General features: G+C 20.9%; 1 protein-coding gene across 4 annotated transcripts in view; it reads right to left on the minus strand.

Moving 5' to 3' along the window:
• LOC122508493 (unconventional myosin-XVIIIa) overlaps positions 1 to 14,272 on the minus strand; it is a 252,631-nt gene that overhangs the window by 20,314 nt on the left and 218,045 nt on the right. For all 4 annotated transcript variants that reach the window (XM_043621891.1, XM_043621892.1, XM_043621894.1 and 1 more), the window contains one exon: positions 8,911 to 9,000. In XM_043621891.1, the coding sequence (XP_043477826.1) occupies positions 8,911 to 9,000 (90 nt within the window). The remainder of the gene's footprint in view (positions 1 to 8,910; positions 9,001 to 14,272) is intronic.

Raw genomic sequence — 14,272 nt, forward strand, 5'->3', positions numbered from 1 at the left:
AATAATTAGTTTCAAATTGCAACTTGCAATTAATTAACTAATTAATATAAATTTAGTACATACCTACTATTTAATATTAATTTAGTATTAATTATTAATTTTTCAGGGTTGCCAAAAAAATTTCACTTTGTTTTTCCCTGACTTTTCCCTGATTTCCAGATAGAATTTTGACCTTTTCCCTGACACTAAAGAATATTCTGATTCACTCTAAAAATGATTAGAAGCTTAAAAAAATGTTCGAATATTTGCGAATTTCTTTAATTATTATTGTAAAATTATTCGAAAACAATTATTGTTTTATTTATCATTATTATTTTTCATTAGGAATTAAAATTTTTCAAAACATTCAAATTCAAACCTTCTTGAAATTAAACAACTTATAAAAATATTATTATAAACATGAAGAAGTCAATCGAATTCTTCATGTTTTTATAATAATTAACGATAATAATCCAGGGATAAAATTATTATTTTATATAAGAATATTGTTACTACTAACTTCTTCCAAATTATTTCCATCATTTAAATTCAATTATTATTTTCTAGAATTTTTAACTAAAATTCTTTTTTAAATCAATTATTATTTAAAACAACGAAAAATTTAGATTTCCAAAGATTTCAATTTGAGACCTTTTTAAAATTCAATTATTTCTAAAAATTCATGCTATAATGATTTTAATATTAAATTATTATCTAAAATTTTAACCAAAATTCATTTTCATTTCTTTAAATCAATTTTTATTAGAAAATTCTACGAGAATTTAATTATTGATTTTATGGGGAGAATTTTGTTATTTAACAAGATAATTGAATTCTTGTGCAGAATTACTTAAAATTTTTTTGAAAATAATTGATTTCCTGAGACGAATTAAAAGTTATTTATGAAAATAATTGAATAATTGCAACGAATTTTATTATTTTATTGAATAATTGAATGTTTCTTAAATTTGATTTCTTTCGTTGAGATTCAATAAAATTTTTAAGAATAACTGCATTTTTCGAGGAATTTATTTAAAATTCTATTAGAAATATTTAAAATTCTGTCGAGAAAATAATTGAATTCCTAAATGAAATTTTATTATTTATAAAAATAATAGAACACTTGCGAAAAAAAGTTAAATTTAAAAAAATTTTTTTAATAATTGAATTCTTGTGAAGAATTTTATAAAAAAATCTTTTTTAATAATTGAATTTCAGTGAAAATTTTTTATTTATAACAATAATTGAATTTTCGCAAAGAATTTTATTTAAATTTTTTTAAAATAATTGAATTTTTAGAGAAAAATTTTGCTATTTATAAAGATAATTGAATTCTTGACGAAATATTCGTTAAGATTTTTAAAAATAATTGAATTTCTTCGAAGAATTGTATTTATTTTGAAAATAATTGAATTCTTGTGTATCGAATCGAATTGAGAATTTAGTATTAATATTAATTACGAATTAATTAATTAATACTAATTTAATATTAACTAATAATAATTATTAAACGAATGAAAAAAATTTAGCTAAAAAAACGTAATAAAAAAATTTTTTCTTGAATGAATTTATCAATGAATTGACAATAATTTAGTATTAATTGTGCATGGAATAATTAACACGAAATTATTATTAACTTATAACATTAATGACTAAACAAACAAAAATCAGTTTTTTCCGTGAATTTATAATCGAATTGAAAATTTTACTATCAATTGTGGATTAATTAATAAATAATTAATTTAGCAAATAAACAAAATAAAAAGTAAATAAAAATAAAATAAATAAACAAACTAGTGAAATAAAATTAAAATAAAAAGTAAAATAATTCCTATAGAAAAAAATAACAGTTTTTTTTTTGGTTTTATAATCGAATTGAGATTAAAATAAAATTGTTTGGCAAATGTCAAGTGCATTTGAATTTCCGTTTTAATAGGAAGTTGGAAGAGGCGTATTTCTCCTGTTGCTACTAGATAATAATCATGTAATGCGATCCGCAGGCTCTCACACGATCTGCAATAAAAGTCATTCGCGAACGTGGTTATTTTATTATCTCTCTTGAATCTCCCTTTCGTTAATTACGTTGTCGTCCCAGAGAATTACTTATCAGTCTCTCTCTCTCTCTCTCTCTCTCTCTCTCTCTCTCTCTCTCTCTCTCTCTCTCTCTCTCTTTCTTTTTTCTCTTATAACTCCCAATAATCTCCTTAACTTTCCCACGAAATATCAACATAAAAAAAAATATCTTCCAATCTCTCGGCATTTTTTTTATTTTTTCTTTCGCTCTTTTGATTCTGAATTTAGAAAAAAATTTACTTTCTTGACTCTAAACTGTTCGCAAAATATTGGACACTTTTTACAATGTTGATAATTTACTTTCTAATTAGGTGATCTGATTTAAATAATTTAATTTCTCAATCAATTATCCGATATCTAATGTCAACATTTTTTTATTCACTTTCTTTTTTTCTTATCTTAATTTTTCATTTAGTTTTTTATTTGTTTGTTTATTTTTTAGTTTGTCTTTGATTTATTTTTGTCTTTCGTTATTTTCCATTTTTCAATTTTTTATTTCGTTTTTCATTTCTTTTATTTTTGCCTTTTGCAATTTTTTATTTTTTTTTATTACGTTTTTTATTTTTACAATTTTTTTAATTTTTAATTCGTTTTTTATTTATTTTTCGCTTTTTAAAATTTTGATTTACCTAGTTTTTTATTTTCTTTTCTTATTTTCTGTTTTTCAATTTTATATTTAGTTTTTTATTTTCTTTTCTTATTTTCTGTTTTTTAAATTATATATTTAGTTTTTTATTTTATTTTCTTATTTTCTGTGTTTTAAATTTTTTATTCAGATTTTTATTTTATTTTCTTCCTTTATTAAAAAAAATTTTTTTTTTATTTTTAATTTTATTTTTTTATTTCTATCCTTTCTTCCAATTGTTTATTTCGTTTTTCATTTATTTATTACATTAATTTAACTTTGTCGCATTTAATTCAAGAAAAAAGAAAACTTACACGATAAAATCGAATCTTTTGTATAAATAAATGGGAAATAATTTTTTTTCGTTTTGATAAAACAAGAAAACGGGTCTTTCTATAAATCAAAGTCCTCTCTATATACTTATGTATATATAGAAAGCTTCTCTAATCCGAAAATCTTGAAATCGTGGAATGTTCACCTTCACATTTCGAATTTGAAATCAAGACAGTTGAATCTTGGAATTCAAATTCCTGTACGACCTTCCTCAAAGGATCTCTTCCGCATTTACCGTCGAGATTCACTTTGAGGTCAATACGAGAGGCACGAAGGGCATTGAGAAAATCGTGCGAGCAAATTTCTCCATTCGCAAAAATCTGGGTCACTGGCACTTTTGTCTAGCGGCACTTTTCAAGTGCATCGACTCCTTTAATCAAAAACTGAATTCTCACTATTTTCCTCTCTTCCCAATATTATAAAAAAAATATTTTAATATATGAAAAAAATTTGCTCCAATTTATATTTCATTTTTTATTCATTTTTTCCAATTTTTTATTTTAATTATTATTTATTAATCTATTAGTTTATTATTAATTATTTATTCTAGTATCATTTACTTTAATTAAATTTTATTATTTAACAATTTTAGTTTATAAATGTTTACAAATTTGACTGATTTTATCAATAATTTATTTCCTCATTTGTGTACAAAAATAAAAGGAGGTATTTTATTTTATTTACAAAATAAATTAATTAATAGATTATTTATTTATTATAATTAATTTATTTTTCATTTTTTATCGATTCAGTAAATTATTAATTAAAGTTTACTAATAATAATAGCTAATTTTAATTGTAATAAAAAATAATAGAAATCGTGGAAAATTTTTTTAGAAATTAAAAATAAAAATATTGTTTATCACTTTTTATTTATAGAATATTAAAAATAATTTATTAGGAAAATTTACTTGGCACTTTGCCTAATTATCTCAGATTTGGTTATCATCAGAAATATTTTAATTGAGTGAATAAGAAACTATTTGTTACATAATTTTTGTTTTGTAAAAAATATCGATGGGAAAAAGTTGAAAAATAATTATTTTAACAATATTAAAATAAAGAAATAATAAAATAATAAATAATGAAAAATTATAGAAAATATTAAGGAAAAAATTATTAAAAAGTAAGAAAATAATTTTAAAAAATAAAAATATTTTTTTAAAAATATTAACAAATAAAAAAAATATTAATAGACATTAAAAAATCATTAAAAAATAACAATAGAAAATTAAAAAATTAGAAAAGTAACGAAGCAAAAAATAATAAGGAAAAATATTAATAAAAGAAAGAAAAAATAATGAAGCAAAAGAAAAAAAAAAAAATATCGCATGCAGCTAACGATGATGTAAATATGACTCATCATAGATGATCAAAAAGCTGAAGGGCTTTTATCTGCGAAAGTTAGGTAAACGATCAAGTTAATAGCAATCATTTGCCTATAGTTGCTCTTTGAATTTTCGAAGAGATGAGCAGTATAATACACTGATCGCTTCAGTAGAGTGCAATCCCCTGACAAGATCGTAAAACCTTGTGGAAAATCTTTTGCATGTTCTTAATGAATAACCGGCGTCGTTGTTGGATGCGAAACTAGCCAAATGAGATTTAACGATGCCTCGAAAGTATCATGAAAATGTTTCAAAGCGCTTTTGTGCCACGGGAGCAAATTATACATGCGTAACAATGTTGTAATTACCGAGTCAAGTGAAAATGATTAACGACATTACCGACAAAGCTTTTAAATTTGTCAAAACATTTTTCCCTCAAGTTTTTTTTTCTTTTTTGCATCTCTCTTTCTTTCTTTCTTTCTTTTTAAATTTATTTATCAAGAAAACCAGGAAGAAATTCCTTTTTAATTTTTACTATTCGCAAGGTTGTAAAATATTTTTCTTTATTGTGGAACTTAATTAAAAATATTTTACAAATCAATTTTGCCTTTTTTTGTTATTTATTTTTTGGTTTAATTTTATTCTTAGTTTCTTTTAGATTTATTTTTTTATTTACATTTAGTTATTTTTTATATTTACATTTAGTTATTTTTACTCTTTCTTTTATTCCTTTTTATAGTTTTATTTTTACTTTTAGTTATTCATACTTTTGCATTTTGTTTCTTTAGTTTTATTTTTACTTTGTTTACTTTATTTTTACTTTTAGTTTTTTTAGTTCTGTTTTTTTAATCTGTAGCTATTTTAGTTTCATTTTTATTTTTAGCTTTTTTAGTTTTGTTCTTATTTTTACTGTTATTTTAAACTTTTTTTGTATTTATTTTAATTTTTACTTTTATTTTTAGTGATTTATTTCTATTTTTTTTTCATTTAGTTTTTTTAGTTTCACTATTATTTTTGCATTTAGTTTTTTTAGTTTTACTATTATTTTTGCATTTAGTTTTTTTAATTTTATTTTTTAACTTGTAGTTTTTTAGTTTTATTTTTTTTACTTGCAGCTTTTAAATTTTTTATTTCTATTTTTATTTTTTCACTTAGTTTTTTTAGCTTTAGTATTATTATAGCTTTTAGTTTTTCTAATTTTATTTTTTTACATGTAGTTTTTTAGTTTTATTTTTTTACTTGTAGCTTTTTTAGTTTTATTTTAATTTTGACTTTCAATTTTAGTTTCTTTTATTTTCAATTCTTTTAGTTTTATTTGTTATTTTTACTTTTAGTTCTTTTAAAGTTTATTTTCTTTTACTTTCAGTTTATTTAGTTTAATTTTTTTTTACTGTTAGTTTAATTTCTTTTTACTTGTAGTTTTCTACGTTTATTTTTACATTTAGTTTTTTTTACTTTTAGTATTATTTTTACATTTATTCTTTTAGTTTCATTTTTTACTATTACTTTTAGTGCTTTTTAGCTTTATTTTTTTTATTTTCAGTTATTTTTAGCTTCATTTATTTACTTCCAGTTTTTTTAGTTTTATTTTTTTTTACTTTATTTTTACTTAATTTTTTAGATATTTTTTTTTACTTTATTTTTACTTAATTTTTTAGATATTTTTTTTTACTTGTAGTTTTCTTTAATTTTATTTTCAGTTTTTCTTAGTTTTATTTTTATTTTTTCATTTAGTTTTTTTAATTTTATTTTTTTACTTGTAGTTTATTAGTTTTCTCTTTTTACTTGCAGCTTTTAAGTTTTTCATTTCTATTTTTATTTTTCACTTAGTTTTTTTAGCTTTAGTATTATTTTTGCATTTAGTTTTTCGAATTTTTTTTTTTACATGTAGTTTTTTAGTTTTATTTTTTTACTTGTAGCTTTTTTAGTTTTATTTTAATTTTGACTTTCAATTTTAGTTTCTTTTATTTTCAATTCTTTTAGTTTTATTTGTTATTTTTACTTTTAGTTCTTTTTAAGTTTATTTTCTTTTACTTTCAGTTTTTTCAGTTTAATTTTTTTACTGTTAGTTTAATTTCTTTTTACTTGTAGTTTTCTAGCTTTATTTTTACATTTAGTTTTTTTAGTTTTAGTATTATTTTTGCATTTATTTTTTAGTTTCATTTTTACTTTTACTTTTACTTTTAGTTCTATTTAGTTTTTAGTTTTTTCTTTTAGTTTCTTTTACTTTTAGTTATTTTTATTTTAATTTTTTTACTTTCAGTTTTTTTAGTTTTATTTTTTTCAGTTGTAATTTTTTAGATATTTTTTTTTACTTGTAGTTTTCTTTAGTTTTGTTTTTAGTTTTTCTTAATTTTATTTTTAGCGAAACTATTTTTCTTTTCCACCATAGAAAGTCTTCGCCCCCCCACGAAGGAAGAGTAAAAAGTAAAAGCAAAAACATAATCATTGAAATAACAAAACATGAAATTATTAATCAGCTTTCACCGTAAATTAAGAATGAAATTTATTCCACCAATCATCATCATCATCATTTTCATGCGACATTTATTTTTTTCTCTACACAAATCATATGAAAATCCTGTAATTTCGAGGGAAAATTGATAAATATATACTCTTTACCTAAATTATTGTCTCTGTCGTGACAATTTCTCAAAAAAAAAAAAAAAAAAACTATTGTGAAATTAGTTTTACGAGACTAATATTTTCATCTCTTATTAACTCCTATTTTTTCTCTCTCTCAATAATTATTACGCAGGAGTAAACATATACTAGAGTTACAAATACAAATGCTAATTATTATTTGTTTTCTTTTTTCCGTTTTTACTTGACTTTTACTTGTATGAATAACATTACAGAGTCCATATAAATACATCGCAAGATGTCTGTAATTTGCAATCTAGTTTATCTGCTCCTTGACTTTCTTTCACATTCTTTAGATACTGGTCCATTGTGCCATTTAAGATCAAGTGAAATTTCATAAAATAAAAACAAAACAAAAAAAATAAATTTTCCTTTACTTTTATTCTTTAATTTTACAAGGCCACTTGCCTTGGAATTTTCATTTATTTCACGACTGTAAAAAAAAATATTTTTCCTGTCCCGAGATTTTCGAAATATTTATTTTTCTATTTTGCCACTCTCCTTATTCTTTAAATTCCTTTTTTTTATTTTTATTTATTTTATTTATTTTATTTATTCTTCATTCTGAAAATTTTTCGAAAATTACCACTATTACTTTCTTCACTTTCCCTCGGAGTTGAACTCGGAATTAAAAAGAAAATTGTTTCAATCGTAAAATAATAATTACTCCTTCCCTCCACTTGCTCGAACTAATTCACCGTTTATCATATAATGTGAATACTAATTGCATTCCATTTCTTTGCGGGGTCGAGAAAAAAAAATTGTTAAATATCGAACAATTAAAAATCGTCGGTTTCTGTTTCCTCGAAACAAATCCGAAAGGTTTGCGTGGGAGTTTTCAAAATTACCGTTTCATGAGTATACTTCATCCTTCCAGTGAAAAACTTCATAAAGCATCTAATTTATAGAAATTTACTTCGCGTGAGAATTCTTCAATGAGCAAAAAACAAAAAAAAAAAATTGTTTTTCTAACTCTCTATACAAATAACAATTTTTTTTCCGTTTTGAAATTTTTTTTTTTTTAAAATATTTTAGAAAATGATTCTATAAAATAATGACTAATCGGTGGAGGAAAAATACTATTCTCCTTTTTTCGGTCCTTGCAATGAAAGGGAAGAGAATTAATAAAAAAAAGAGAGAGAGAGAGAGTAAAAATAAAAAAAAAATGAGAGAAGTAAAAAGGGGAGAAAAAGGGAGAGTTTGAGAGAGGAAAATAATAATGTGATCGTTGATCATAAACTCTCAGTGAAGGGTTATACACTGTGAGCGCATATTTTTGCTCGTCCTCGTTCGCATTTTCCACTTACTCGACGCTAAACGGTCAGTTGTATCGTTTTCTTTTCAACTCTTTGCGGTTGTTTTCTAAGTGGTTTAATTAACCCACGATTCGCGCCGGGCAACTCTAAAGGGTTGCCCATTGAAAATCCCTGCCTACACCTTCAACTTTTTTGCCCCTATAAAAGAACGACGAGCAAGGCTAATCCCAACAGTTCCCTGGGAACATTCACGCAGGACCAATTTAATCCTCCTTTTCCCCTTTTTCTTTTCTTTTCTCATTCTCGATGCACAGACATGTTGGCTTTATCTTTTGCCAATCAATTGTCCAAATAGAGGATTTTTATTTCAACCTTCGCCATGTAATCCGATTGGCATTTTTTTTTTCCTCTTCTTCTGTTTGTTTCGTCATTTCAACCCATTTTTTTATTTTATTTTATTTTCTTCTTTATCTTACTCTTTTTTATTTCTTTTTCATTTTTCTCTTTTTTATTTGTTTTCCTTCTCTTTAAATTTTTGTCAATTTTCTTTCTTTCTGATGATGATTATTCTTTTGCTCGATTTTTATTTTTTATTTTTTATAAATTCTTCTTTCCTGTTGTCGAATTTTTGAAGATCTATTTTTCTAATTAGCTAAAAAAAAATTTGACTCACCTTTGCTTCCAGTTTGTCATTGTCGTGTTTCAAATGATTTCTCTCCTGCTCCAAACGCTCAACCTTCGCCCTTAGGATTTCCAATTCTTCCTGAAACAAAAAAACGAACAAAATTTTTTTGATAATAAAATTTACTATTTTTGCACTTTTAAATAATTATTCTAAACTATTATTGTTACGTTAGAGTAAATAAATTCAATACTAATAATTAACTGTAATAATTTGAATTCAATACTAATAATAATAATTGATGTTTTGTCAAATTGAAATTATGCAGATTTTTGTTCTTTACTTCTAAGGAAAATTAGAAAATTATTAAACAACTGTGATTATAAAATAGAAAATTTATTTATTTTGCATTATTTTTGTTTATGAATCACAATTTTTTTAACAAAATTATTATTTTGTTTTAGAAAGAGAAGAAAAATATTTGCACAATTTCTATTTTTAATCTTATTTTTGGAACAGGATTTTCCACAGAAATTAAGACATTCAAAAATTTCAAATTCAAATATTTTTTAAATTAAACAACTCATAAAAGTATTGTTAGAAAACATGAAGATTCCTGTGAAATTTTTATTATTTATGAAAATATTTAAATGTTTGTATCCAATTTTAATAAATTTTTTTTTAAATAATTGAATTCTTTTTGGAAAATTTTATTAAAATAGTAGATATTGAAAATTATTGAAATTAGAAAAATGCATTTTATTTTTGAAAATAATTGAAATTAGGACAAGAATTTTTTTTGACATTTATGAAAATAATTCAATTTTGGAGAAGAATTTTGTTATTTATAAAGATAATTGGGATTTTTACGAGAATTTTTTTTTTAAATTTTGAACATAGTTGAATTTTATAAGAAGAATTTTATTTTTTTGTTGAAAATAATTGATTTTCTGCAATTATCTGTAATTTCTCCAAAATTGAATTTTTTTGTGTGTTTTCAACAAAAATTTTAATTGGAAAATTTTTAAATTCTATTATTTTTAAAGTTGCTAGTTTTTTTTTAAAAAATGCAGTAAGAAGTTGTTAGTTATTAATTAATATAATAATATAATAATAACTTAAAAATGAATTACCATTAAAATGAAAAACATATTTTTATTTCCTTCATTTATGAAAAAGGCATAAAAAATAAATTAAAAATAAGTAAGAAATAAATAAAAGAAAAATAAAAAATCTATATTAAAAATCATTTTATTCCGGAAATCTGTTCGCTGTTTAAAGTTTATTGAAAATAATGAATTCTTGCAAAAAATTTTATCGAAAAATTTCAAAATAATTGTATTCTTTCGAAGAATTTTATTATTCATGAAAATAATTTAATTCTTCCGAAAAATTTTATTAAAATTTTTGAAAAATCTAATTAATTTTTTTTTTTAAACATTTCTTTGAATATATTCAAAATTATTACACTTTCTTCAATAATTTATTTTAATTGAAAATTTTGAAATTAATTCAATTTTATAAAGAATTTCTTGAAATTTTTTAAAATAATCATGTTTGTTAATAATTGAAATTAAATATTTGATTTTTAAAAAATTTTGGAAAATAAATAAATTTTTCTCAGAATTTTATTACAATTTTTTAATAGTACTTTAATTCATTCAAGACATTTTATTAAAATATGGAAAATAATATAATTCTTTTAAAAAATTTCTTTAATTTTTTTAATATAATCAATGTTGATAAGAATTGTTTTTACTATTAAATTTTATTAAAATTATTGATAGAAAATTAAATTATTTTAAAAAATTTTATCTGAGTTTTTGTAAACAATTTAATTGTTTTGAAGAATTTCTTTAAGTTTCTATTTTGAAAATAATGTAGTTTTTTTTAATAATTTTAATTCAAAATTTTGTAAATAATTGACTTAAACAAAGAATTTTTTATTCGACTTTTTAAAATAATCGTGTGTGTTTATAATTATAATTAAAAATTTGATTATTGAATTTTATGAAAATTGAATTGAAAATAATTGAATTCCTGAGAAGAATTTTATTATTTATAAAAATAATTGAATTCTTGTTAAGAATTTTACTATGTCTAAAAATAATTGAATTTTTAATAAGTATTTATTAAAATTTTAGAAAATAATTGAATTTTTTCGAAGAATTTATTAAAAGTTTAGTAAATTATTTAATTGTTTCGAAAAATTTTATTGAAAATTTAAAAAAAAATAATTGAATCCTTTAGTGAAATTTTGAAAATACTTGAATTCCTACAAAACAATAATAATTAATGATGTACTTAATAAAAGTGAATTTTTTAAACTTTGAATCTAAAATTATTTAAAAATTGAAGTTGATATTTGAAAATAAAAAATTTTGTTATTTTGCATAATAATAAATTGAATACGATGTTTTGTGCGTAACATTTGTTAGTAAATAATAATAAACTAAAAAATAATTGAAATTAAAAAATACCCAAAAAAAAAGAAATAAAAATAATTGAAATTGAAAAATGTAAAAATTATAATTAATATAAAAATTAAAAAAAATGAATATATAAATAAATTCCTTTAAATAACTTTCGGATATTTTTCCCCCGAAATTAAAAATCAAAAGAACCGATCAAGAAGAAGAAGGAGAAGAAAAAAAATACTTTCAGAACAAAACGAACTGTGTTTTGTGAAATAACAGAAAAATGATGTTAGCGATAAAAGAAATTGAATAGAATCGAAAGAGTGAAAGGAACATCGATCTGCTTTTAAAAAAGAAACCTTAACAAGTGCCAAGTTTCTTTTCTATTTATTGTTTGTCTGCCAAATCCTTGTCGTAACATTGGCGCCGGATCAATTGATTAACGACTGACTAGTGTCATTCTCATTCTCTAATCGATCGATAGACTTCCAACCAGACGCTCCCATTTAAAATGTTTTTTTTCTACTTCTTCTGATTTTATTTTATTTTATTTCACCGTAATATTTTAACTTTCGCGGTTTTACAATTCATTCTATTCCTTTCACTGATTTATAGATGCGCCAAACGAATACACATATTTATTGAAAGCATTCATTGTCCAAATGCAATAAACCAATTGACATTCGTATATATATGAACCTAAAGATTAGATATCCTATTAGAATTTAGAATTGCTTTTATATATTACAGAACTAGGTGATTTAATACCAAAAGTTGACAAGTTTCTATTAAAATTTCCATTTATTTTTTTCCCCTGATAATCAAATATTGAAAATGTCTATTAAAACTAAAATGAGTAAATTTATGTTTTATAATATACTCCTCTGGCTGATAAATAAATTAATAAATCTCGAAGAGTGAAATATTAACAGTTGGAAATTGGTTTTCTAAATATCTCGTGAGCTAACCTCGTTTATATTAAAGTTACATGCCTTTTGACTGGGCGATAAAATATAACATTAATTTGATTATTTTTTCGAATTATCAACATTTTGCGATTAAAGTTGTTCTGTGATATTAGAACACCGTTAGGAGCAGACACGGGCACGTGAAGTAATTATACCATGAAATTGGGTTATAGTAAAATTATAACAAAAAAAAAAAAAAAAAATGGTGTAAATTTCAATATAATGTTCACACATTTTTTCTCAAGAGTCTCATTATTTTTTCTCTTCTTTAAATTTGTTTATAATTCTCTATTTTCATAACGGTTACGTATTATTAATTTTCAAGTCATTATCTCGCGTAAATATAAAAAAAAATTAAAAAAAATTAAACACTAAAACAATTAATTTGATTCAAATAACCGATTACTTGTTTATTGTTATCAAATAAATATTTACTCGACTCAAATAATTTTTAATTTAATTCAAATCAATCAGATTTGAACCAATAATTTCAGTATTATTGATATTATTAATTATTATTAATAATAACATTATTAATTACTTCATAATAATATTAATATTATTAATAATTTATTTTTCATTATTAAATATTAATTCTGTAATAAATAAATAAATTGTATATCTAATAGTTTAGTCCTAGATATTTATAATAATAATTCACAATAATCCTATTATAAAAATGAGATTTTTTATATAATTAATTAAAAATTTTCTCTCTTGTCTAATTAATTCAAAATTTATTTTGCAGTGACGCATCTCAACGCAAACTTGACTCAAATCTTCGAATTCAGACGATAAGGAAAGAGGAAACCATTGATAATGAGTAAGTTAAAAAAATATCAAGAATATTTTGAATTATTAACTATTATTAATTGTTAATTAATTTTATATTATTAGTTATTAATTAATTTGATATTATTAATTATTAATTATTTTACTATTATGAATTCAGACTTTGCATTCAATAATTATTTTTTAGAAAAGTAGCAAAAAGTAGATTTAAGAGTGAAAAAAGTAGGAAGACAGTAGCTAATAAATAATTAAATTTGACGACAAAAAAAACTCGTTTTAGTCGATTTATAAAATTCGCAAAAATTTGATTCTGCATTTCCCTGATATTTTCCTTATTTCCATAAAAAAATATTCACATTTTTTTCTTATTTGGAAAATAACTTTAATTCTAAATTTTTACGAAATTCAATTATTTTCCAAACTGTAAGTCAGAATTCTTCAAAAATTTGATTGTATATTAAAATATTTTTGAAAAGTTAAAAATTAAATTTTTTAAAAATATAAAATTTATTACCATTTATTTTTTTTAAAATATAAAATTTATTTCCATTTAATTTTTTAAAAATAGAAAATTTATTTTAATTAAATTTGACAAAATTTCCCAATTAATTGGAAATTTAAATGAATATTTTTAATTTTAACGAGAATTTAACTACCTATATTGAACAAATTTTAATTAAAATTTCTCAAAAGACTAATTTTTTTCATAATTTTTAAATTTAATTATTTAAATACAACAATAAATAATTGATAGAAGTAATTGATTATTTTTTAAAACAAAAAACATATAAAGAATTTTATCAAAATTTTAAAAATTAATTGATTTCTTTCGAAGAATTTTAATAAAATTTTTGAAAATTATTGCACTTTTCAAATAATTTATTTAAAATTAATTTAAAAATAATTGAAATTCTGTGAAAAATTTTATTATTTATGAGAATAATTGAATTTTTGCAACGAATTTTTAAAAATTTTTTTAAATAATTTAAATTCCTGTGAAAAATTTTATTATTTGTAAAAATAATTGAATTCTTGCAAAAATTTTTAGAAATAATTAAATTTTATAAATTTTATGAAAATTTAAACGAAGAATTAAATTATTTCGAATAATTTAATTAAAATTGTATTAAAAATAATTAAATCCTAGCGGATAAATTTTATTATGTTTGAAAATGATTTAATTCTTAATAATTGAAGTAATTAATTCCTTATAAACAATTATTATCAAAATTTTAT

The sequence above is a fragment of the Leptopilina heterotoma genome, unplaced genomic scaffold (assembly GCF_015476425.1).
Source record: "Leptopilina heterotoma isolate Lh14 unplaced genomic scaffold, ASM1547642v1 Lhet_54, whole genome shotgun sequence".
NCBI classification, from domain to species: domain Eukaryota; kingdom Metazoa; phylum Arthropoda; class Insecta; order Hymenoptera; family Figitidae; genus Leptopilina; species Leptopilina heterotoma.